Source organism: Ciconia boyciana, chromosome 8 (assembly GCF_034638445.1).
Source record: "Ciconia boyciana chromosome 8, ASM3463844v1, whole genome shotgun sequence".
Classification (NCBI taxonomy): Eukaryota; Metazoa; Chordata; class Aves; order Ciconiiformes; family Ciconiidae; genus Ciconia; species Ciconia boyciana.
In genome coordinates, this window is record NC_132941.1 from 10,913,828 (window position 1) to 10,936,963 (window position 23,136).

Consider the following 23,136-nt stretch of genomic DNA (forward strand, 5'->3'; position numbering starts at 1 on the left):
GAAATCTGCTTGGTGCAGTATGTGAAGGCCTGGCAAAGAAATGTAACTTTATTCTACCTTCTTACAGAATACTGATTCTAGATTTCAGTGAGTCAGAGCTGACTTATTTGGATTTTGGCAACTTCTCTTCCCCACTTTTTCAGTCAGGTTACATCTATGTTACCTCTTAATAGCAGTGCAAAGCGGACTGTAACAAAGCTGAGAATCTGTCTGATAAGCTGTCAAAAATAAGAACTAATCTTAGCTTTGAAAAAATCCCAGAATTATGGACATAGTAGGTTGATAAAATAACACTTGGAATGAAAGCATAGCTACCATGAAAATCACAGTAATAAACAATCTCTGGGTAATCACAGTGTTGAATAATCAAACTAGAGTTTATTTCAGAAATATCAAAACTACATTCAAGAAAGCTAAATATTAGACACCTTCAGTTACTGGAGAAGCAATAAAATAATCTACAGAGGAATGTCATGCCCATTGCAATAACAAACATTTACAGCACTGCTTCTGTATAGCATGCATACTGAAAGACAAAATTAAAGCAAGAAAAAATGCTATGTGTTAACATTTCAAAACTTTAAATACAAAGGAAAAACATGAATAAGAAATTTTGGTAATAAGAAAAAATATATGTCCAAAAATCTTTATTAAACACTGTACAAAACAAAATATTGCACTTTTAAATCAGACAATAAATATCTACAAAAGTATCTTACAAATGTTTTCTTTTAATTTAAAAAACTGCTTAAACAATCAAGACCCATTGCTGATTAAAAAGGTAATGATCAGGAATATCCTCTCCTTGCAGTCAGCCTTGGACACAATAGTCCACATTAAACATTTTCTATACAGTAGTGCTAATCTAATTTTCAGTGACGCAAACCTATTGTGCAGGAATGCTGTTTCTAAAACTGTTCTTACAGCATACCCACTAATTAGCATGTAATGTAGTTCAGTAATGTAACACAAGATCCAAGTCAATACAAGCATTCAGGCCTGCAACATGTGCAGTAGTTTGGAAACTACAAAAGAAAAAAAATATCTATCTGCTGCCTCCTACGGGGTTCTCTCTGCTTACAGCCCTAATGAGGCATAATCTGCAACATGGAAAATAATTTACCCACGAATATCATAATCAGAATTTTACAACTTGCAAAAGACTCAAATGGTTAATGGTCATGATGAAAAGTCATCTTGGAAAACTGCTCAAAATAGATTTCTTGCACTTGTCTATCTTCATAATTAATAATTCTTCCTTGCACATTTTCCCCCATTAACAGGGGAAAAAAATATTTATTCAAGACAGAAAATCTGACAGCCATGTCTGGCCAGTTATTGGCTCCCCATTTGACTTGATGTGCAAGAGAACAGTGCTCACAAATATTTCATTCACAGCTCTGACAAGGAAGCCTTGTGTCTAATTTAAAATCAGTAGAAAAGTCTAATCATGCCAGAATTTCGATTGTACTTCAGTGACTGGAGCAGAATAGAAACAATGGAAAATGACACCTCATTTATTCAAAAGAGATCTATTGCTGTTTCGAAAATTGTACTAGCATCTACAATGTCTTTTACTGCATACACATAAATACAAGCACAAAAAATGAAATGTACTTCTGTGTATCCATCTGACAGCTAACATCAGTAAAACACATCCTGTGAGATCAACCCTTAAGCTCAAGCTGTTTATGAAAATGAAGTCACTGCCAAAAATTTTACAGCTACAAGCCACAGCTTCTATAAATTTAAAAACTGTGTTAAATTTGATAAAACAATAAAAATAAAACCTAGGGGTCAATAGTTGCTGCATTCCAAAATTCTTCAAAGGATTTTGTGACTTTGTTTTTCTTGTAAGTTAAGGACAGTAAGCACTACCTAGTGCTTTTAGATTATGCTTTTTCCCCTGATAAAATTATAATGTGATGGCCTGTAAAATTTTACAGATGATATGCCATGATATTATCTTCCTAATCCAGACATGAAAATATTTAAAACATTAAAATTTCCATTGCAAAGAGTGGATAATAAAAGTTCCCAGAAAAAATACCCTGTCCAGCATATCAATCTACAATACTGTTTTTTCATTAGCCCCATGTTTCCATTTAACTGTTATGGCTAATGTCTTATTTACAGGTATATACTTTGAGCAGGCTAGTTTAATGAACCTCTCTTCTCATCTCTTCACTGCAGCGTCATGAACTTTCCAGAGAAGTTACATTTCTTGACATGATTGACAACATCTTTGTTTGTAGATGTCTATCAAGCATAACTTTAGTTGCTTTACAAATGTACAGTAGTGAGTTGTATCCTTGCATTCGCCTTCTGAAAAATATATTTAAACATTAAAAGGCTTTATAATGGACAAAAGATAAATAGTAGAACTTATCATCGTCAGTGTAAACAACTGATAGATTCCTGGTAGCTTTGTAATTATTTGACTCTGCATTTCTGGCAATAGTGGATTCAAAGCTAAACTAGGTCACAAATAAGAGGTGTGATCTCACTGCATTCATTTACCTATTCTCTGTTTCAGAAAACTGCCCCATCTTTCAGGAATTAACATCTTGCTCAGAGACTTATGAGTCACAACTGGCACAGTCATGTAGGGAAGTTTGCATAAAACAACTTCCTAAATATCCTGTTTCTAAAAGTGCTTTTGAGGCTTTAACATCAAACTGGCCTACTCAGAGAAAAATAACGCCAGGATTATGAAGTGGTCCTTGGAGAGGATAGTTTTACCTTTGATGTATAATCAAATTATTGTAGAATCATTTGTGTACAACTGTGAGTCACTTTCTAATATAACTGCTACAAACTATTACTATGCTCATATATAAACAAGCATTTACATACTGCCACAGGATGTGACATTGCAGTGTTGCCAGGTCACTGGTCTCTTCCTCCATCCGCAACGCTGATCAGCCACAGGTTTGTTATTCTTTCTGTGTACACAGTACACTCGTCTTGACTGAAATCCACTCCCGCAGTCCACACTGCAAGGCCTCCAAGGGCCTGTCCGCCAATAGACATCACATGCCTCTGAAGAACAGTTTCTCCTGACAGGAGATCTGTGGAGGAAAATAAATGGCAGTTAAATGTTTACTTTTGTGCTAAACCCTTATTCACAGAGTGATAGAACCGAAGTTGGAAGGGACTTCTGGAGACTGATTAGTCCACACCCCCTGCTCATAGCACAGTAAACTAGACCGGGTTGCTCAAGACCATCTCCATTTAGTGTTTTGAATATCTCCAAGGATGGAGACTCCACAACCTTTCTGGGTAACCTGTTCAGGTACTTGAGAACCCTCACTGTAAAAAAAGTTTTTTCTTCTATTTAAGTTGAATTTCCTGTATTTCATTTTGTGCCCATTCATCATGCCTCACTTATGAGGAAACAAAAGACAAGGCCCTGTTTCTTTAAACCAATTCCTTAATCCTGGAATAGAAAAAATGTTTTACCTTTACTAAAACTTAACTGACACTGAAATGTTGCATACTGGATCCTGCACGTTCTTCGTGCATAACTTCTCTCCTGAACACAAGTAATATTTCTATGCTGACACTGGACATCCTCGAACATTTGAAGCTGCCAAAGTGAAATGCTGGCTCTTAGTAGTAAATGGAAGTTTCACAACGTACTTCAGTGGAGCCAAAATTTCAGTGTGTGTGTAGCAAAAATGCTTTAAAATGCTCACAATTCAGAAGCACTTCTATAGCAAGAAATATGAAGTGTTCAGTAATCGAGAAACACGGTAACAATTCCCATGTATATACTTGTTACCCATTTATTCCCTGCTCTTCATTGTCCTACCTACACATTTGTGCCCCCAGACCCTCACATTCAGTTTTAATTTTTCTTTAATTCAGCCTTTTCGAGATTATGGTGTTTTATAGAGACTGCCATCCCTTCATGTGCTATACCATAGTCCCAAGCAAATCTGCTGATTAAGATTCTGTGGAGGTGTATAGCCTGTACTTTTTGTATTTAAAGGAGTTATTTAAAGACAGTAAAACAAATTAACAGAGTTCTTTCAAAGAATGTCTACCTTGAAGGAAAAAGTCATACCTTCTCAACCATTCAGTTTTGACATACCTCATATGTACCTCAACAGTACATACTAAGAGGCAGAATGAGATCTATTTATGCAGAGAAGTACACCTTATTTCGGTAATCATAAACTAGTGAACCAGTTTACATGGTCCACAAAATAAGGCACAAGAAAACTCTTGTTTTATAAAATTTGGGCAGCAGTAGACCAGAATAAAAAGTAATATCAGAAGAGACCTAGTTCAGCAGTAATAAAAAAAGTTATGGCAGATCACTCCAGTTTCTACTTTCTTTTTGGGAATTGAGATTCTCTCACTCTATTTCTAGCTTTGCCATTAGCACAGTGGAGGACACTGATCAAATCCATCACTCTCCTTGGATTCCTGAATTCATCCAGTGTATACAAAGGGATGACTGTCACTATGTTCTTTCCTTGTGTTTCATTCATAAAAATTTGCATATTTATACTGCATTGACAATCCTGTATCTTTAATGTGATCATCTAAAGAATCTAACTTGTACTGCTTCAAACTGTATACCTCTTTCTTTCATCACAAGACGAGTTTGGCACCAAAGATCCATTACGAAGTTGACATATAAAGTGACGATGCTGTAAGCCTACAGGGCGGCCTACACAGCGACCAGAACACTAAAAAGTGAGAGACAAGGGTGTGGGGAAAGAAAAAGAAACAACCGAGTTAATAACAACAGAATCGCCCTTCTAGGCAGTTACCCAGTTACACAACCCAGTCGTAATTCTTGATTTGTATTTCTCCTTCTCCCACCCTATCACACCTCAGTTCAGATAAGGCCTAGGTATTTTGCATTCTCTGTGTGCAATTTTGCCAAGATACTGACTTTCCTACCTATTCATAAAGCTAAATCCATTGTCTATGCTCTCATCATTTCACATCTCTAGAGCTACAACATTCTTTCTGTAGCTCTGACAATCACAAACTTGTCTTTCTAATACCTGTATCAGAAATGCGGCAACAGTAATCCTCTAAATTCATTACTTTGCTCATTGAACAGTAAATACTGTGTTAATGATTATAAAAAACATATCAAAATGAACACAAGTTTACTGCACAAATGAAGAAACATAGAAAACATAAGAAAGCAGAGTTCTGTGTATTAAATATTGTTTATTTAGGCAACTGCTTTTGAAGCACATTCATGTATCTTTGGGGACTTCACAAGTACAGCTATGCAAACTGTGTTCTTATAAGACTGTGATGAAAGCAATATACTAGCTTAAAAAATGGAATACGTAGTAATGGATTAGCTTATAATATATACTGAACCTAATAGTCAGGTTTCAGATCACTTCTTCGACAAATAAAAGTAGCTCAGACACCACAAAATGAAAAAACCCCAGGATTTGTAATTCACTGGTCTGAAAGGTAATTACTAGTGCCACATCTATTCTCTTCGTGCAAGAGAATAGATGTTCAGCCAATGGTATGATGACACTGATACACTTTTATAACATAAGGACTTTCCAGACAAACTCTGTAACTTACCTGTCCTTTTGTCTGTATTGTCCCCACTGCACAAAAATTACCCATACAGGGTTTCCTTCCCACAGGACGATCTGTGTGTATACAAGCATCCGGTAGCAGCGTCAGCACACTGCCATTGGCTTTTACTTGTTGACACGTTATTTGTCGATAGCGAAATCCATTGCCACAAGATGCAGAGCACTCAGACCATGGACTAGTTACCCACCTACAGGAAACAGAGACAAATTTATAGCAACTGTGAAAGCATTGCAAACTTGCTGGTAGTTTGCAGCGATCTGTTTGCAAATAAAAATCAAAAGAACCTGTCATTGCAAGTTTTAGATGTGAGAAAAGGTAGAATCAGCTTTTTCTGATCTTGCTTGTTACCCAAAAGGTTATATTAGGTAACCCCTATAGATCCTACTGGATTTAACATTTCTGAATGAAGGACAGCGTACTTTTCCATAACTTATAAAATGAATGGTACTGATTTACTTACTACTAAGGTGACAGGTGTCATAACTCACCCAAATTTATTACATCAAGATCTTGCTAGATAATGGCTCAAGCAGAATATTTATTGATTAGAAGTTGCAAAGATTTAGTCTGTCCTGGCAGCTAGGAACAATACTGGGGAAGCAGCAGGTGGTAATACAATTTATTTGACTCGATCTTTTCATAAATCTAGGCTAGAAATACAGAATGGGACTTTAAGTGTAGCACAACTGTGATAACAGGAGAAATATTCTATTCTCTTTAGCAATTATTTCATTTTCTTACAGTCAAACAGTTTATATCCATTCAAGGAAGATTAATCTTTTACAGTCTGGACTCGTTTTTTTCTCCCTTTTAAAGCTCAAGTACTTTTGCAAACATTTGGTGCAGCGCATGCACAGCAAGTCAGCAAGGCCCAAATTTGGCAAACACTTAAAGCACAAGTTAAGTACATGCTTAAACCCTTACATTTGCTTAATTGTACTTCTATGCTGTGCTGGAGAGAAGTGATTAAACACATGCAAAACACTTTGAATAATAAGGGCCCATGACACTGACCGTACATCTAAAGCCTTTATAATTATATGGATACTTTCTAAAGAGTTGCCTTGGGATGAGAAGATCCTGCAGAAATCAGTCAGCGGGGAAATGGAAAGGGAAGTCTGACCATTTTGCACTTCCCTCCCAGTTCACTAATCACAGGGAAGGGGGAGACATTAGAGGCACTAGGACCCAGGCACAGGGCTATTTTCTGGGTATCTGGGATGCACTTCCTATATAGGAAGCTTGGAATACTTCATAAAAGAAAAACAATTTGTATGTTAGCATATATGTATAATTCAAGGTAGAGTTAATTATGTTAGTATACACACAATTCCCTTCCACTGGTAAATTCATAAAGCCAAATTAAAAGCAAAATAAATCTAAGCATTTTAATAAGAGAGAATTTAGGTCCCAGTCTGTTTAGCCATATGAAATAACTGATTGGTTTTTGTGGTGAATACTCTGGGTCCAGTGATAATCAGATTGTTAAGTCATAGAATCATTTAGGTTGGAAAAGACCTTTAAGATCATCAAGTCCAACCATAAACCTAACACTGCCAAGTCCACCACTAAACCATGTCCCTAAGCACCACATCTACACGTCTTTTAAATACCTCCAGGGATGGTGACTTAACCACTTCCCTGGGCAGCCTGTTCCAGGGCTTGACAACCCTTTCGGTGAAGAACATATCAGAAATTAGCAATACATCCAAGTAAAGCATTATTTGTCTACTCGATGTCCTTGTGGTACTCAGTCTTAATGACTGACATTGTTTTGAGCATCACAGTACACTAGCCACAGTCAGTCTGACTTTTTATTGTACCCTTGCAGGTTTTCGGACAATAAGCCCTTTTCAACACTTCCTATTACAATTCTCATTAAAAGTTAAAGTAAAAGGTACCCACCAAAAGGTTAACAGACTCATGTGCTCATCTACTGAAAAGGCATGACCTTGCTCAGGGGAGCACCGGGCCCTCTAGTATCCTCTTAAGTCTCTGTCGACTCCTCTGAATGGTTGGATTTTAAGAGGGAAACCTGCAACTGAGTCTGTGTGTTTCAAACTAGTAGTTCTATTTCAGTATTTTTCCACTGGCAAAAAGTTTGCTTGTTATGGGCTGGCTGGAGTTCAGACTCACAATTTAAGATGATCTGATTTTTTGGCTGCTAATAATGAAATATAAACAAATTTCTCCTGATATTTATCTGTTGCTATGTTTTCTGTATTTAGAACACAGTTTAGAACACTGGCAAGATGCACTCCCACAATGTCAGCTAAGGTCTTAACACTTCTCTCTGAACATTTTCCAGTGAGGGACAACTCCAAAATGTGTGCATGACTTTTCATCCCTCATGGATTTTTACGTTGCTGACAGTGATGGCCAATTCTTTTAAGGAACGGAAAGCACTTGTTTTGAGGGATCCTGTGGGATTTCCTGCTAAAAACCTTGAGCAATGCCTTGTTGAGCTGGAATGCTCAGTGCAGCTCAAGAAGTCTAGAGGTAAGGTTTTGGCTTTTGGAATCAGATGTTGTGGTACACTTGCCTGAAATATTTTCTTGCCTGTAATATTTAATAAATTTTCTGCCCAAAGATCACAAGGTACACCAGTTGATCCAGCGAGAAAATTGGCAAGGAAGGACATGCAAGGAGCGTGACACTGTGGTGAGGGGGCATTAGAGACAAATGAGGCATTCCACAGTAAACATCCTGCTCAGAGCTCTGCTGGCACGGAAGGAGAGGAGGCGAACACAGATTCCACTGATGAGTATCCTGGCTGCTCTAAACGTAATGAGTTTTCTCTCAGGGCATTGGCACAGGTTGCATAAAACTAGCACATTGGTCTCTCAGAGACACCTCCAACTTAGCTTTCAAGGTGTTAGTGCGGTAGCAGCAAGACTTGCTGCAGCAGCATGGAGACTTGCACAGATCTCATTTATTCAGCTGAATCAAGCATTCCCCTACTTGCTTGTGATCCATTTTCACATCTCTTATGCTTTAGGGCTCATGATGAAATAAACCCCACATTTCAGACTCAGGGTATACCCTGAGAAGCAATTTCAGAGGGCTGTGAGTGCATTTTAATACACATAGAGCACATGGAAATAGAGTAGAAAGGAGTTCACCTGGCAGGGCAGTCATCTGTGTTGCATGACTGGTAAATAATCACTGGCTTTTGCAGCTCTCTGCATAATGATTCATTTACTTTCTGTTTCTCTGCATTCGTGCACCATAGTCTTCTGGAGCGCGTTCCTGAATTCCCACAGCTAGCAGAGCAAGTACTCCACTCGGCATATTCCCATTTATAATCTAAGAAATACAATTGAAAGTAGTGTGAGAGAGGCACTATGCATCATAATTGTGTCACATTTTAATTGATTTGGCAGCATATTCTGTAAGCTAGATAGATACCGCATCCTCTGTAGGAAAGCAAATATTTCAGCATTGTGAAAAGGGACCATAAGCCAAAGTAGAATTTAGTCCTACTCGGCTTCCCCTCAAGTTCAGCCCTTACATACCAGCATGAAGTTCTCTAGAAGGCAAATGGGATCAGCACATGTGCACATGAAGGGCAGAACCTGGCTCACAGTAGGAACTGATGAACTTCTAAAACTTTCATAACATTTTTATACAATGAGCATTAAAAAGAGGAAACTGTAAATCAGGGTCTCTAGGTTTCCTGCTGTTCTGCAGTAAGTATATTCTGAAGAAAACTCATCTTACTCCAGACACTTCACATCATTTCAGGATTTAAGAGAATCCTGTACTAAACTATAGAGAAGTATTTAATGCATAAATAATCTGCCACTGAGGCATCTGGCGAGATGAAAAAGGAATTTTGTTTTAAAGAGCATTTTATATAAAAAAACCAATCCCCCTTAACAATTACTACCTTTATATTTAGTCACAATTCCACACTTACCCCTTCCCCCCCAGTTTTTTTTTTGACGCTTGTTAAAAGATGAAGTACTATGCAATGTTGACAGATTTTTATGTGATCACAGAAGGAGTCAGATTTTTCTGTAATAACGAAGAATAATTGATAGCTACCAGCTGTGTCCACAGGCTCACTCTTCCAGCACATAATGAATTCTTTAACTTATTGTTTTTCAATGTTTCCTTATTACTTCTGGGTTTCTTAAAATAATACAAAAGGGCCTTTTTCAAAGTAGAAATAGTTAAATTTACTGACTGCAACTATGATGGAGAGACTGTATTGTTTGTTTAACTAGGATGATACTGCTCAGGAGTGCCCTCAATATGCCTACTGTGCAAAAACCACCAAAGGAGATTTTGCAGTCTTACAAATGCATGGGTATTTCAGCGATGAAACATTTACATAAGCAACAATCAGAGTTAAAGCTCACGACTGGAAAATGGGATCTCCCCAAAATACTGACCAGCCTCACTGGAAAGGGTACTGGGCAACCAAAAGGCAGTCCAGCTAAAGACTACAGGTGGATAATTCAATACCTGGCTAGACCTGTTCAGAAATTCTAACTTTAATGAGCTCTATATTAGGACCAAGGCCTGGATACATTTTTTTATGAACTCTATTAGGATATTTTCTGATTCAGTTCATAAATATTTTTATTTACTTCTGATTTAAAAAATGAACATTTTGATCATATATATGTTTCAGTAAAATTACTTTGTAAATGTAACTGACTCCACAACCCCACGCATACAGAACCATTCTTGATCATAAAAGTAATCCACTGGCAGTCACTGAGAGTACATTTATACTCAGTGTGGGAGATTTGCAAGATCTGATTGTACAGCTTGAGTCCTCTGCACATAAACAGTAAGCCAAATCATATTGATAGGATAGTAGATAAATCACATACGAGAACTTCCCATTTCAACAGCTACTTGTTTTTAAACTTGGTTTGCATTCCCTGGGTATTGATTGGTTAAAGAGTATTTTTTTTAAACTGTCAAATGGAGTTTGGTGCTTTGCTGCCAGACTCTTAGTAGGATCTAAGTTCCCAGCCCTCTTTTTTAAAGCCCAGTTATAATGTAATTAATTTCTAAAGCACTTCAAATATTTACAAACTTTATAAAATGTTCACAGATGCAGCCTATTGTCCTGCTGGTGCATATGTAAGATTGTACTCAAATTCATCTATAATCCTCAGATGCACATTTTATAAGCTACTAATGGAAACGTAGTTTTGTGCAAGCACATTATATTGGAGAACATTACAAAACATTCTTGAAAACTTAACACCAAAATTGATGAGCATGCCTTAGTACATTGATATGTTTAAGGGTGGCTACAATAAGATGGCTAGCACATCATTGTAATGACACTGGAATATGAAAATTATATTAAAATTATTTTGATTACAATTAAGATATTTCCAAAGATGACCTCAAAGTCAGTTTTGTTTCGGTTTGGTGGGCTATCATGGCAGGAATTTGTATGATTTGCTGAAGGGAAAGTTGAGAAAACCTGCCTGATTTAAAACTGTTTAAGCAGCAAGACACTGAGTCAGGCAACATTCTCTCAGCTTCTCAGCTACACAGGTAAGGAATGAGAACCCCCACATGATATTTGGATACAGATTAATTCCCATATCCAACTCTGAGCATGGACATTGTCGATTGACTTAAATGGGACTATTCACATATGTGAAGTTACATGTGCATTTATGAATTACTTTCTATGTATAAAAGCAGGTTAGGTTTCAGGAAAGTCTTTACAGAGTGAAAGAAAATATTTTAAAATTTAAGAATTTGTCATATAATTTTCAACAAACCTTCCTTCTTGACATTTACCCAAACTGACATTGGTTTTGCACGAGCTGAAGTCCAACATTGGAATTGCCCAGCAAATTGACCAGAGTTGGTGTTCACCTCTAGGATACGACCCCCAACCAGGGTTCGGTATTCCAAGGTCTTAACTTCCTCAATTGGACTATCTCCGAAAAGCCAGTGAACTGTATTTCTGTAGCTGGGCAGCACCGGGCAACCTAAAAATCAACAGCATTTTAGCAGCTTTTTCTAAACACATTGAAGTGTTTGTGAATAAGTCTGTATGATTGTGTGATTCTACGTAAAAGACCTTACCAGTCTAAATAAAAACAAGAGCATGCATGAATTCACTGAAGTCCAAGCTATGGCCCGAAATCCTGACTGCCCCTTGAGGGTTATCAGCTGTGTAAGCTGATGTATACTTACTATAGTTCTTTATATTTTCCCTTTCAGTGAGTTCTTACAAACTTAATTTCTACATGAATGAAGTGTGGGAGGGGAACAATTATTTAAATAGAATGAAGATTTCATCCCAGACTACAACATGCAAATAGGTTTGTACTGAAAGGGTTTCTATCTGTTTTGGAAAGGAGTCATAAACACATTAAATTAAATTGCTGCATTTTCACTCCATGGGCACAAGCAGGGATGGAAACAGATGTATTCATTTAGACAGAAAAATAAAAAAACAGTTCTAGAGCTCAGCTGAATCCACTCACATCATTTTCATGTGAAGCTCAAAGAGAAATTACACAGCTTCAGTCTCATGGTGAGTCACCTAGACGATGCCTAAAGGGTCGCCATTTTAAAACATTTTTTGAAAAGATGAATCAAAAAGTAATTGTGTCTATTACTCTGAGGGTCCCTCCCTGGTAACAGAAAGCTCAGATATGGTTAGGAAATCCAGAAGGTCACCAAACCCAGACTCTTAGGAATTACACTCACTTTCTCCGTCGGGCCCACTCCATTTGAATGAAATGAATAAATAATATAATTTAAATGAACAAGCAGGAAAGATAACATACCTATTCTTAGTGGATCTCCAGGTACCACACTGACATTTGTACCAATTCCAGATGCCATTAGGACGCGCTTTCTTTTGCTTCCCTTTGATAATAGAGTGTTACTCTCTATGTATCTTTGTTCTGTAACACAATGCATAAGATCTCTTCTTAGCAAGAATTAAGTCAAGATGCTAAAAAAAAAAAGTATCAAAATATCCCACATGCTAGTTATGAAGCAGAAGGATAATAGCGCTTTGGAATTCTTTAAGATCAACTTCATTTATGCAGTTAAATTGTCCATCTAACAAGTATACTTCAGATATGTAAACAGGGAAACGCAGAAATTATTTATAAAGTTTATTCAAGTTTCTAAGTTAATCAAAGTTATTGAATTTTATTTATTAGAAAATAAGCCTGTAACATTTAGCGTAAAAACACAATTTACAGGATGTATGATGTATTTCCTGTTTCTCATGACAATGTTATTTATTATTTCATTACCAGTCATTCACATACAGAAATTTTAAGAAAAATAATTCTCTCAGGCCAATTCCTCTGTTCCATTAGATGGAATTATGACAACGTGCTACAACAGAAAAAAAAGAAGAAAATTTCTTAAAATCTCATTACGCATAGAGATAGCATAATGTATGCAGAATCATATGCCTATCACTATAGCAACTCCTCCTTTTTATCATAGGCCAGACAGAATAACTGCCAAAACTGTGGGCAATCTGTCAGTAACACACAGTTCTTGCCACTTAGTCAACATTTCTGTTTTAATGAATGTGCATATGATTATCCTTCCAGAATGGTTTAAATCTTTTGTTATATTCTAACTTCCGTGGGTCATTTTATATTGGTTCAACATTTTTCCACAGTGTGCAATGTCTGTACAAAGCCTCCTGCTTGTCTGTGTAAACACTGGGACAAAAAAGTCTCCACAGAAGCACAGTGAGGCCAGTCCCATACAGGCAAAAGGCTAGTTGCCTTGTCAGTCCTTAGGAACTTTTATGAGAAAGGCTACACAGATTTTGCTCTGCTGCTTGACTGCCCCAGGTCAGGCAGTAATTGCCATAGCGATGTCCAAAAGGCTGACATGATGTTGCTTTAGACAACATTGAGTCAGTGCGATCTGCAAGTCCTGACACCAGAAGTCCTCCCATTTCATCACAGTTTTGCACAGCCAAAAAACCTGCAGAATTTGGCCTTCTCCTATCCACTCAAGATTTATTTAAACTAATGTCATGTGACCAGGAATAGAAACGAAGTTCGGACTCTTGTGAGCAATCTTCCCAGTCACGTCATTATAATAATATTCCTCTCTGGAACATCTGAAGTTTTGATGTAGTCCAGGAAAATTGAAACCAAGAAGGGAGCTTCAGTCTACACTCCTCCTCACACAGAGACTCCTATTATGTCTTTGGTACGTCTTCCTTGGCCAACAGATCCAAACATCTATAACCTGCCCTACACATGTGTGCCTAAGAAAGAAAGCTTTGTAGCAGGATTGGCCATGTATAACTGCGTTGTACTTCGTACAGCAAAATGGTAAGAAAGTTAATCTCTAGAGCTGAATGATCCATTTATTGGAGCTATTTGCAAGGCATGATTGTATTATACAGTATTACATTATTAATCTACTTACAATAGAGTCATTTAAATTGAGTTTTTCTTTACATTTTCTATTCTTAGAGTTAGCAGTTCATACTCAGAATTTTTTGTTTTCCATGTCCCTACATTTTATTGGCCTCTATAATTAAAAAAAACCAAAACCCCAAAACAGCCTTTGCTTTCATTTCACTGCAGATTTTCTGAGTAACTCAAGCCTGCCCCGTTTCCCTAGATAAAAGCACTGGGAACAATGTAATATGACAGTGGATTTAGTTTTCTAATGTGTCTGCTGTTTTAAGGGCTGATATTTGTGGCCTGGAAGCAAGGAGATGGAACAACTTTTGAAGAAGTCACAAGTCAAACCATCTGTACCTAGATCCACTATTACAGGAAACACAAAATAGAGAACAGATCCCTGGGAGTCAGATGCAGTCAAAAATTCCAAGTTCATAATAAAGTGTTAAATATCCCCCCAACTATTTTATTGGTTAAACTTCATAATCGAGGTAGCTCACTGTTGTTATCAGTAAGGAATTCTCATTTAGCACTTACCAGTTAAGTGGAGAACAGACGCAGCTTCAGCTTTTCCAAGAGCGTTAGTTGCTCTGCAAGTGTATGTTCCTGCATCTTCATAGGAAACATTCCTCAGAAATAAAGAGCCATTCAAAACCAAGAAAGAATTGTTTTGTAGAATGTCTTTCTTCTTAAACCATGTTACATTTGGTTGGGGAACACCTTTCAAATACAAATAATTAAAACATTTATTGAGAGAGATAAACCATAGGTTTTGTATTGCTAACAGCTACCATAACATTCAAGAATCGTTAAGTTCCTTCATCATTTCACAAGTAGCGTAAACCCAAGTAACAACATTGCAGCAAAACAAGTACTTATTCCAGTCACAACAAAACTTCTCAGTTGTGAGCCCTCTTAATAATTCAGCATCCCACTGTGATTAAAGGTTAAGCACTGTAAGGCAAGCTCACAGAAAAGCTTTAAAAACTGCTACCAGTCCTACAAAAGCAATGTGTTCATGTGTCTTACTACTGAAAGACGTGAGACTATTAACCCCAATCAGGACCAATTAAGGTAAAGACCTGCACAGCATCTTTTCATTCAACCTGCACCCCAGAATATATGAAGGAAGGAATATTCAATTTCTAATTAAAAATAAAGAAAAAAAATGAATGGAGGCACAATATTTCTCTTGAAGAAAAAGACGATATATTTAACAATTAGATTAGAAAATACATGGGGCCAATTTCTGCCAAAAAAGCTCCTGAAAACTTCTCCAAGTAGCAGATGTCATATATACAACTTGTAACAATGCAGTGTGAAGGAAAAGGAACAGAAAGAGCTATTAACAACTAAACGAGGGGCTCAGTTGTTAAGCAATCTCATTTACCATGTTATAGAAAGCCAAAGTAATATCATAATTCTTACTGTAAAGCTTGAACTCTGGGAAACTCAGCATTTGCAGATAACTTGTCATTCTAAATTTTAATCAATTAATTACTTTGGACATTCATTTTTAATTAGATGATTTTTCCACTGGCACAGTACCACCTCTGTGGGAGGACTTCTACTGTTGTTTTATTTTCCTCAAACATTTGCCTTTAAAAGGATATTTTGCAAGTTGGCAGATCAGACACTTCATTGCTTGTGCTCTGGTTGAGCCGCTGCAGCAGAAGTGCTCTTTCAAAGCTCCAAAATCCTAGCTAAATCACTGGGTAAGTCTGACATACGTGGCACAGTGACTTGCCACAGAGGTGCACAAAGGCAGAGGGCACGAGACAAGTTGGAGCGGTTAAACTGTTTTTCACCTGAACTCCGTTTTCTCTAAATATATTGATCACTGCTCACTGAAGACGACCAAAATGGGTTCTGCTATAGGAGCTGACCTGAATGTGGGACATTTGGAAGTTTCAGCCATATTGAATGCTAATTCAGTCTCCTCTCTTCACAGATCATTGTGCAGTATTACTTTACAGATGATGTCTTCATGATGTGGAATAGCCTTTAGGAACAACTTTAACATTTCAATCACTGGCTTAGCACTTCCAATGCACACCTCAAGTTTTTCCTTTACTGTAATAGGAACCAGACATATTTTTTGGAACCTGCTATTTCACTGGAGGAAAAAGCTCCCCCCACCATTTTGTCCAGAAAGACAGCACAGAGAAACATTCTTCTGCATAATCACTGATTTTATTCTAGACAATTTAGCAACTGTTCAGGGCTTTTAAACTCATGAGATTGTGTTTTACTGAATGAAACTGCATAAAATAAAGTACAGATCTGCAGAGTGCACAACAGTCCAAAAAACCAGGCTGTTTTTCAAGTTTCCAGAAGCAGCTTTATGCCACTTCAAAAAATCCTTTTGGAATTAGGATGAGGTCTTGTTTTAAGGGTCTTTTTTCCATTTCACCCCAGCTTTCTGGCTAAAGTGTATCATTCTCAGACATATTTTTCCTTTACAGTGTACTTTCCATGGCCATTCAGGCATATATATTTACTATACAGATGGGCTGAGAAGGTGTTGTGAGGATGCTGAGTTGTTTTAATCTAAGGCCTAGAGGTTTGCAGCCAGACTACCCCCACTGGCACCAAAATCCTGCAGACCAATCAGAGCCAAAAATAAGCCAGAAGCAGGATGGTTGAGATGGGACTGAAGTCAAAAGATTTAAAGTCAAATTCCACAAAACACAAAAACACAAAAAGGTTTGGAAGGGTTCAAATTTAAGCTTTTAACCTGAGCCTCTATCAAACTTCAGCCCAATATCTCCCCATGATACAGTCCTCCCTCTGCTCTCACCACAGCATTCAGAAATGTACCTAATTCCTGGGATTTAACTTAAGTAAAATATTTATTTCTTCCAAACTCGGTTTGTATCCTAGAGTTTATCCTGGAAAAATTGCCATATCTCTACTCTCCTACCCGTGTCTCATTCAGAGACATGTAGGGCCTTTTAAAATCTGGACTGGAGTTCAGTTTCCAGAAATTTGCATAACAGCTTTGTCTCTCATTTTAAGTTCAAAATTGGGCATGTCACACACCTTAAACTTAATTTAAGCTATAGCAAATGATCCCTCTCTCTTTCTCCAAAGAGCTGTATATATCTCTATTTAGGGGAAACAAGCAAGTAATACCACACACACACACACAAGCAAATCAGACCATTTCTCATGTGAATAATGTGAATACACAAACATAAATTCTAGGCCTAAGGAGCAGAAGTGTGGACAGAGCCCTGCATGGCAGTCCAGCAGCCAGTCCAACTGAAACGCACAATGAAGCCACACAAGCAATCTTAGGGGTGCTGTCACTTACAGATAAAGTTGGGGGGGAATCCATGAAAAACGATCAGTTAAATACATAATGGAAAAAACCACACTATTATGCATTATACATGGTTATCGCACACTATCATTTTAAAACAGAGTTAATGTTATCTAGATACCTTCAAGGCGCATCCATAAACGTGAACTGTTGAACTGAAAATAGTGATGGGGATAATCACAACACTCCTGCATTGTATTTTACCTAAAACTACTGAGAAGTAAGATTTTTATCTAAGAGTTAATAGTTTTTATGTGAACTGTATGCTGAGTCCCTCTGAGCTGGCCTCTCCACAATCATTTGGAGGACCCTTCAAGTTTTTGCATTTCACAGTTCCTTTTCTTTCCCCAACCTTTGTATTATGTGGAAACCAATTCACTGAGAGTGAGCCTGGGAGATATTGGACCATCTGCTTAAGAACAACTAATAATTGCAATCAAGCTCCTTCTGCATCCTTTTTCATGGGCTTTTGGTTAGGTTGCCCTTAAGAGTATTAAGGCAAATCCTCAGCCCTGAGCTAAGGAAAAAAGGAAGATACCTTTCAGAGAAGAGTTCAGGGACGTGTTACAGGCTGGAGTATAGCATGAAGGGAGGAGAGAGGGCAGGACGCTGTACACTCTGCAGTCAGGACACAGCTGTATGCTAGAAATCAGGAGTCTTTAACCCTGCCTTTCAGGGGAACCCAAAACTGGTGAGCACAAATGTGATAAAAAGCTTTCGGAGCTGTGCATCCAGAGAGATGCAGTAGAGAATCTGGCCAGAAAAAATTTTTATTGTGTGGTGCTATCCCATCTGCCGATAGACACGCTATAAATGGATTAAAGAAATAAAGCAGGAGAAAAAGACATCCCTTATAGTTCAGCTCCTTTGCATTCTTCAGCAAAGCAGTGTGTACATTTCAATCTCTTCTGGACAGCTTCAGTTGATCTGTATGTTCGTATTGCCAGTGAAAGATCCTTTTCTGCCATAACTCCCAGGAGAGACACTGAGTTCTTGTGCATACTGTCATTTCTGGAATTCCTATCAGGAGAAACTCTTACTGTTGGAGGATACGAAAAAACCCTATTTTTAGGTGTGCATTTAGCTTTTTAATAGTCTCTGTGCTTAACAGTGCTTTGCATAAAACTCCTTCTCATAACACAGCGCATAACACAACCCCAGCATGCAGTTACCATTTATACAATTCAGGTGAAAAAGCTTCCATCATGCAGATTTTCGATGCTTTTCCTTTAGAAATTAGACTCCATATTTACTACTCCTGAGATAAGATTTTTCTTCCCTACTGGTATGCAGCACTGCACACTGAGTGAAGTCTCATCTATCAGCTCTTGTGAGCAGGGAGGCAAAGTATACAATTCCCACATTCCTCATGACAAGACTCTTACAGTGGCACTGTGAAAAGCACTGATTTTCCTACACAGAAACTGCAGGATAGAGTTCAAGCATACCATTAAAATGCAAGAAAAGCTCTTTTTTTCTAGGCAAATAGGTAAGGCCTAAAACCTGTGCTTTATCCTTTAATATTCATGTGAACAAAACTTTAAAAGTTTTAAGTATTGTTTTCTTATCCAAGGAGAAACTAAACTAAGCAAATGTAAGCCAAACCACAAGGTGTTGGTGTTTTTTTCTTTTCTTTTCTTAAAGGTGACAAACTGAATGGAACTGAAATTATACTTAAGCTTTGGGACATATTTGTAGGACTTCATGGAGGAGTTAATCCTGCGCACAAGGTTGAATTTTACTGCAGATGCTTGACTCTCCTTTACATAAAGGCTGAGTTACGTAGGGACTTTACATGGACAAAAATAACATTCACACTGTCTTCAAGAGCCTTTTCCATTACAGAATTGTAGCAGAAGACTATTAACAGATATGTTTAAAAGCTAATTACATTTAATTTTAAAAATATTTCCTCCTCACTGTTATAATTTTCTGCCCTCGGTTCCGACTCAAAGAATTTTCTAGTGTTGTCATTTGTCCTTTCCTGGACAGTTTTAAAATGTGTCTTTCCTTTCACCTCACTGTTCAGATTTAACACATCTACGTAAACTTCTTCTACAAAATGGCTGCCTTTCTGTATCCATCAGAAGACACCAAATCATTTCCTAGACCTTCTCTTCAGGATAAAAGTAAATCTTCCAGTTTGTAATCCTGGAAGGAAGTCATTCCCTGTCTACATCCAAGAAAATATTACTTTCAAGCTGAAGAATTCCTGGTTTGATCCCCAGCCAGTACAAAAAGGGGAAGACATAAGAGATGGCCTGTAGCCACCTTTGTTTCCTTCATACCCCACCTCCACGCAGATGCAGCTGAGGATGACCCCAAAGGTATCGACTCACCCAAACTGCCAAAGGTTCAGAATCCGTGAGTGCAATTTAGATCCCAGTGATTCAAATGGGAGATCCATCACTGACATCAGCTAGCAGCAGAATCAAACAATCATATCCTATGGCTCCAAGTCAGGAAAGCATTTAAGCATAGGATTAAATCCATCCCTATTAGGGAATGCAATTAAACACATGCTTAAAGTTAAGAATGGCTGTAATTGTCCTCCATGAACAAAGATGCATTCCTGAACTCGGGCCTTCTTAGTCTTAGAAAAACCTTAAAAATCAGACTCTTACTCTTGCAATGGATCTAAACCCTCTGATGGTAAAAATTTCTACTGTAGACTTAAGTGGCTATAAAACTTTAAAATTAGTTTAATCTATTTTTCTGACCTCAAACACAGGTTATTTTCCACTAGCACTGGAGCAGCCCTAAAATACTCAATGTTCCATGAAAAAAGTCATTTTCTACTGTGAGTGGCCCTGGGACAGCAAATGTTATGGAAAAAAAACTCCAGCTCCGGATGGGACTGTGAAACACGTGTTTAAAAAAAAGAAAAAAAAAAAGGAATCTACACTATAGGGTGCCCTTAAAATATTCAGTGTTCAAAAACAAATTTCCTCCAACCTTGAAAGCCCTATGAAATATTACACACCATAAAAATCTTGGCCTACTAACTAGTTGCTCTAAAACATTGTCTATGTCTTCAGAAATTTTTCCCCCAGCTATGTAGAATCTCATAAAATATTCTGTATTTCCCATTCAACAGCAAGGCAGAACTGTACTGGCACAAATCACATTTTGCTGCACTTTGCTAAAAGTTTACCTAACTTTAGAGGCTAAATTCGCATGTCATCTTTCAGAGGAAACGATTCTGGGTCAATAATACACATGCTGAATGTCATCTGATTATTATTTATTCTACACTCACTAACACCTACAGTGGATTTAGCATAACTTACAGTGCAATTTCTTTGATAGATACATCTTCATATTTTCTCCAGCAGAAGTCTCAAACTGTCTTTCTATTCATCTGAATTACACTTGAGCAATCAACTTCTAGAGAACCCTAAAAAGCCGAAACCATGCTGCTACTGAAATTACCTGCATGAATCTTTCCAGCTTCACTGGGAACAATAGTCTTGGACAGAAAGCCAGAATGAGACATTTTGGCACTTGATATGATCCTCCAACCTGCCCTCTGGTACTGCCCCGTTCTCTTGCAATCTTTCAAAGCTATTACTCTCTGCCTTTTCCTACCAGCCATGCAACAGCCCCTCTTCCTAGATGGTAGCAACATCTAGCAGGATTTAGATATACTTACTGACATCTGGTGACCTCCTTAGAGGGGTTCCTGAAGCAAGACCCCTTCCCATCCCACCCTTGCTACAGCTCTGTCGGGTCCTGTTTAGTTCTCTGGCTGTCAGAGCTCAAAGAGAACCTGATCTTTTTTCCAGCTGCAGAAGTTTAAGGCTAATATTTTTGAAAATCAGGCATTTAAAATAAGGCAACTATATTTAGGCAACTAAATAAAAGGATCTGAGTTAAGTATGTACTCAGAAATGACTGCTAGACTGAATTCTGTAGCCGACCCCCAACAAAGACTTGGTTGGCGTGTGGCGTGGGTAATTCTACAGTTCAGCACAGTTATCAGGGACTGTTTTGCCCAACTGGTTAGTAATTATACTTTCACTTTACTGAAGAGCCATGCTATATCGCCAAGGTCCCAGACATTTATGGTCATAAAGTAGATACCTACTCAGGGACTTGGAAAATATAATTTTATCAGAAATTAAAGAACCACACAGGAATTGCCATTCTTGGTCAGACCTGAAGTCCACTTAACTCAGCACTTTGTGTCCAGTGATGGGCACTGGGGATGAGCAGGCAAAGAGTACTAAAATCATGGCATTTATTGAATGACCCTTCCTCAATATATCTTCCTAGCTTCCAGAACCAGAAGTAACACTGAGACCATCATGCTTGTTTCCTCTAATATTGCTCTTCTCTCTACCTTTTCTAGCACTACTATATTCCTTTCAAGATGAGATTAGCAAGTTGCAAACAGGATTCACCGCAGCTTTAAGCAACGGCCAATTTATATTTTCTATTCTTTTGTCCATTCCTCTGCCATTGGTTTTTATTTGCCTTTATGGACACCTCCCAGGGAGTGTGCTGGTGTTCCCATGGAACTAACCAGCATGACTCCGCAAATCTTTCTCTGAGTGGCATTCAGGCACAGCCATGTGCACATGTCTATATTTAAGGTTATTGTTCTATATGTACGTTTATTCTGCAAGCATCAATTCTGAACATCCTTTGCCCTCATTTAGCTATTAAACATTATTAGTGTGATCCTGCTGCAAATCTTTGCAGAGAGCTTTAGATCTGATTAGCCTTTATAAATCTTGATGCTACCTTATGATATCTACATTAGCAAGTAGCGGAGGGCATCAGGAATGTGCTTGTAAAGAGACATCGTTGGTACCGAGGTCCCAAAACACACCTGATGTGTGTTTGGATGAAGGTTGCTTTGGACTACTTGGTGAATCTTGCCTGGACCCTTGGACTTACTGCCCATTAGTATTTGGAAAGTAACAGGTATAGTCCCCAGGCAGACCTCTCAGTCTAGTTATATCCAAAGGGACTCAGTTTTCAGGTTCCCAGACTGTTGCAAGACACAAAGCAAAGCGCAATTAAGCTTTTGAAGTAAATCTTCCAGTCCTTCCCTCTTATGCCTGATTCAAACAAAAACTCTAATGTAGACGCGCTTACAGTAAAAAGAAGCATAAGATCAAAAGATTTTCCTTTTATTATATTAATTATAGTGTCATTCCTTCCTCATAAAATAAATCTGTACTCATCCCTTTGAACCTTTGAAACCCATTACTAATATCTTTTAGAAAAACATGCAAAAAACCTAAAAGAAATGAAGAGCCAGAATCCTACGTATTAAACTGCTATTTTTCTTCACTGAGATGTCTTCTGAGGGGTTAAGCATAGAAGACAAAGAACAGCATCAAAGTTACATTCAGAATAGCGTGGGTAAATGAAGGAACAGATGGAAAATCAAATTCTTGATTTATCTGGACCTGATTCAAGTTCCAATACTGGCAGCAAGTAGGTGGTCCAACTTTGTGAAACGTATGTGCAAAAAGATGACCCTGATTCAACAGGTTTTGTGTATTTCTCACAATTTTTTTATCAATATGTTATTCTTAGAGAGCCAAAATATATTCATAGGAATGCAGAATTTGGATGAAGATAGAGTTTCTAGTTTTAAAAGCCTCTGTGCCAAGGTATTTCAGAGATGCAATATAATGGATAAACAACCTCAACTCAGTATCTTTCCCTTCTACACTCTCACCAGCAGGTGGCAGACAATGCACATTTTAGACATATTTTTAACACCCCCCCCCCCCCAATTTTATTCAACTGAGAACTTTCAAGGTTTCACAATAAATGGAATCTGACAGTTTTAGTTTATTTTAGTAATAATCACAA

At 37.8% G+C, this 23,136-nt stretch overlaps 1 protein-coding gene across 7 annotated transcripts in view; it reads right to left on the bottom strand.

Annotated features, from left to right (window-relative positions):
• Positions 1-358: 358 nt before the first annotated feature.
• The window catches only part of ADAMTSL3 (ADAMTS like 3), a 189,326-nt gene continuing 166,548 nt past the window's right edge, over positions 359-23,136 (bottom strand). For 6 of the 7 annotated variants that reach the window (XM_072871329.1, XM_072871325.1, XM_072871330.1 and 3 more), the window contains exons 24-31: positions 14,517-14,699; positions 12,372-12,491; positions 11,352-11,564; positions 8,715-8,898; positions 5,575-5,779; positions 4,591-4,700; positions 2,857-3,071; positions 359-2,325 (exon numbers count right to left, since the gene is read on the bottom strand). In XM_072871329.1, coding sequence (XP_072727430.1) covers positions 2,216-2,325; positions 2,857-3,071; positions 4,591-4,700; positions 5,575-5,779; positions 8,715-8,898; positions 11,352-11,564; positions 12,372-12,491; positions 14,517-14,699 — 1,340 coding nt within the window. In that variant the 3' untranslated portion in view covers positions 359-2,215. The remainder of the gene's footprint in view (positions 2,326-2,856; positions 3,072-4,590; positions 4,701-5,574; positions 5,780-8,714; positions 8,899-11,351; positions 11,565-12,371; positions 12,492-14,516; positions 14,700-23,136) is intronic. The other variant, XM_072871331.1, reaches the window with a different exon arrangement.